Genomic DNA, 3,390 nt, shown 5'->3' on the forward strand with positions numbered 1-3,390 from the left:
TTTCATTATCTTCAAAGGAATTCTGTAGAAGCAGCCTTTATTTTCAGACTCTGCAGGCCTGCTGGGAGGAAACATATTACAATAAACAGGTAAGATTCATCCCACAAAAACATAAACAACAGAAAGAGAGTTGTATTTCAAGACAGTTTAGAGAAGGTGATCATAAGAGTTCTTAATATCACTTGCAAATTGTGAGGCATGAGCAGTTGTGAAATGTTGCGTGAGGCCCTTCTGAAAGCACATTATATGGTATTTCGTGGCACGGTCTCACACCTTACCTCATCTTGCAGAAGAAGCTCATGGTCCACTATCTGCTGCTCCAGAGTCAAGGCCAGGTCCCGCCCCATGTCACCACGGAGCACATGAGCAACTGGCTGGTGTCTCAGGGCAAAAAATCCCTTAGGGAGAGGTGAGTACCATGTCAGCACTCACCTTCACTGCCATTCCCTGCCACCAGCAGCACTCCAGGAGGTGTGGGTAAAATAAACAACAGAAAAATCAGAAGCCAGGACACTTGAATTACTCTGTGTTTTATTTGAAGGGTGTGGAAGGAAACCCTGCAGGAAGGAAACAACCTCGCTCGGCTGGTAAGAGAATGAGAGTTAGAGACATACTACAAGTTAGTGAGCTCTTTACTGGCCTTTCAACAACGAGTTAGCACAGCAGAATAGATCTGTTGTGAAATTAGACTAATGGGACTTCCTGTTTCATACTGCAGGCCTGGGAAGTAAACACTTGCCTAAAAATGATGAACATAGAGCATGAGGCTTTCTGCAAGCTCCGCCGCTCCATGCACCCCACCTCGCCAGCTGACATGTGAGTTCCATGTACTGCCCTGCATATGACTTGATCCATTTATCTACACATCTGGAACTATGCAGAAACAGACTAAGACAGTGTTCTCTGTGAGCACATTGCACATCGTTTAGCTTTGTCTTCTCCTTTTTGTTGATTTCAGCGATCCTAAGGTCCACAGCATCGTGGAAAGAGCTGTGAGGAGCATTCTGGGCGAGCAGTCCAATGAGCCCCATAGCAACCTGCTCAGCCCATCTCAGGTGGTGGTGGAGGTGGTGCCCAGGCTCCTCCTGGCCCTGTGGCTTCAGCCAGAGGAAGGCCATTCAGAGCACCCAATCCTAATAAGCGGGATGGCCGTGGGCATGGTGGCGGCCGTAGTGGAGAAGCTATCCTGCATGTTAAAGGACCCTTCCCCTCACATCCCTTTCTCCCGGGCTGCTGCTTTTGACTCTGTGCAGTCGATCCTCGGGAGAATCAGTCAGTCCTTCTCCACCGATGACCTGCAGAGCCCTTTTTATATGAGCTCTGTCTGTGCCTTTGTGGCGGACGAGGTGCAGAGCTGCTTCCAGCCCCCTGCAGACACCCTACCAGTCCCCCCTGTCCTCGCGGTGGCTGTTTCCACCACACTACCAGCTGACATCCAAGCAGGTGAGTAGCAATGATAGAGAGCACTCTGACAGACACCTGCTCTGATGACATCTTGGTGCCTTGTAGTAGTAGAGCTCATCAGGATTGTTGTTGTCACCCATAACACAGACCCAGCTTCTTCCCACCTGGAGGTTGTGGACATCACCCCTAACAGAGAGGCAGATCAGGATTCTTCCCACCTGGAGGTTGTGGACATCACCCCTAACACAGAGGCAGATCCGGCTTCTTTCCACCTGAATGTTGAAGACATCACCAGTAACACGGAGGCAGATCCGCCTTCTTTCCACCTGAATGTTGTGGACATCACCTCTAACACAGAGGCAGACCCGGCTTCTTCCCACCTGAATGTGGTGGACATCACCTCTAACACAGAGGCAGACCCGGCTTCTTCCCACCTGAATGTGGTGGACATCACCTCTAACACAGAGGCAGACCCGGCTTCTTCCCACCTGAATGTTGTGGACATCACCTCTAACACAGAGGCAGACCCGGCTTCTTCCCACCTGAATGTTGTGGACATCACCTCTAACACAGAGGCAGACCCGGCTTCTTCCCACCTGAATGTGGTGGACATCACCCCTAATACAGAGGCAGAGCCCATCTCTTCCCTCTTGGAGGTTGTGGACATCACACCTGAAGAAAGGACTCTCACAATGGCCGTCTCCGCCACTCTGCCAGCTGACATCCAAGCAGGTGAGTAACACTTAGAGAGCACTCTGACAGGTGCCGTTTGTCATGACATCTTAGTAGAACCTTTCAACTGGCCAGTGTTAAGAAGCTACGGTTTGCATTTGTTTACATTCTGTTCCTCTTTTTCCCTTTCCAGGGGATGTTGCTGTGGTCATCTCGGATGTCACCCCACACGTCACCAAGGACGTGACACTGGATGTTCCATGCAGAGCTAGGAAAGGGGCAGTCCGGCGATTATTTTGCAGGCTTTGGAGGGCAGTGTGCTGCTGCGCCTGCCACAAGGAAGAGGAAGAACAATATTAATTATTCATCAGACCTTCAGAAATGGGATTGAACCATAGACCATTCAATTATAAAATTATAATTGGACTCAATTCTGCTTTTCTTCTGTTTACTACTTAATTTCAGAACTTTCCTATAAACTTTCACTTTGCAAGTGTGGAGTAGGTTGTGTAAATAAGTGGGAAACATCCCAATTTTAATGCTTTTAATAATTTACTTGTACATTTAAAAACAAATGTATTATTTGACAACAAAAAAACAGAAGGGCGCTCAACCAATGTTGAGTTGAAGTGCAACCAAAAATTTGAATCATCATAGAAAAGGAAATAGCGCAACTCTTGCTCACTATAAAAAAAATGCATTGTTTTATTCAGGCAAGGTTAAAAGTTTAACGTTTCGGCCTAGTCTATGATGATATGCAAGTTGTGTTTGCCCAGGAAAAGGGTGACCCAGACTCACCCTGGTTCTTGAGGGTTGAAGACAGTGAAAAATGATCATTAAATAAATGGGACTTGTCAATTCTTGAATAAAAATCTTCAATGAACATGAATTTAAATACAATTGACTTGAGGATCAGAGCAGGCAGGCTGACTGGCGAGCCCTGAAGGCCCTCTGCCTCTACCTCTGTGTGGTTCATCTCATCCAAGAGGTTGTGTGGGTTGTCTTTCTCTGTTGGTGTGAATCACTATGACCTCTCCCTCTACCTGCCATTTGGCTGATCAGAAGCATTCTGCTCTTTCTTGCTCACATGAACAGGAGGAATGGCCTCTGGGGTAACCTCCTCCTCTATCTAACGCCTCTTCCACCTCCTCTTTCTGACTTGTTCTCTCTCACTGGGTGTTGGATAGTTCCTCCTCCTCTGTGTCTTTGTGAGTTTGGAGGGAGTTATCCTGTTCCGACTTCCTCTAAGGGTGTGCACCGTAATCTCTTTGTGTGTTGAGGGGTTCAGTGGTTTTGGAGGGAGTCTGAAGTTCG

General features: G+C 47.6%; 1 protein-coding gene across 1 annotated transcript; it reads left to right on the top strand.

The window, feature by feature from the left end:
* The first annotated feature begins 268 nt into the window (after nt 1-268).
* Nucleotides 269-3,186, top strand: LOC135529594 (uncharacterized). The gene is made up of 6 exons (XM_064958252.1): nt 269-409; nt 542-587; nt 719-816; nt 959-1,443; nt 1,552-2,136; nt 2,270-3,186. The coding sequence occupies exons 1-6, from the start codon at nt 300-302 to the stop codon at nt 2,434-2,436; spliced, it is 1,491 nt and encodes a 496-aa protein (XP_064814324.1). The 5' UTR covers nt 269-299; the 3' UTR covers nt 2,437-3,186.
* The last annotated feature ends 204 nt before the right edge of the window (nt 3,187-3,390 follow it).

This window comes from Oncorhynchus masou, unplaced genomic scaffold (assembly GCF_036934945.1).
Source record: "Oncorhynchus masou masou isolate Uvic2021 unplaced genomic scaffold, UVic_Omas_1.1 unplaced_scaffold_1189, whole genome shotgun sequence".
In the NCBI taxonomy this organism is placed as follows: Eukaryota; Metazoa; Chordata; class Actinopteri; order Salmoniformes; family Salmonidae; genus Oncorhynchus; species Oncorhynchus masou.

Coding starts and splice junctions, on each gene's coding strand:
- LOC135529594 (XM_064958252.1), top strand. CDS start 300: ATGGTCCACTATCTGCTGCTCCAGAGTCAAGGCCAGGTCCCGCCCCAT. Junction 817..958: donor CCCACCTCGCCAGCTGACAT/GTGAGTTCCATG, acceptor TGTTGATTTCAG/CGATCCTAAGGTCCACAGCA. Junction 1,444..1,551: donor ACCAGCTGACATCCAAGCAG/GTGAGTAGCAAT, acceptor CCCATAACACAG/ACCCAGCTTCTTCCCACCTG.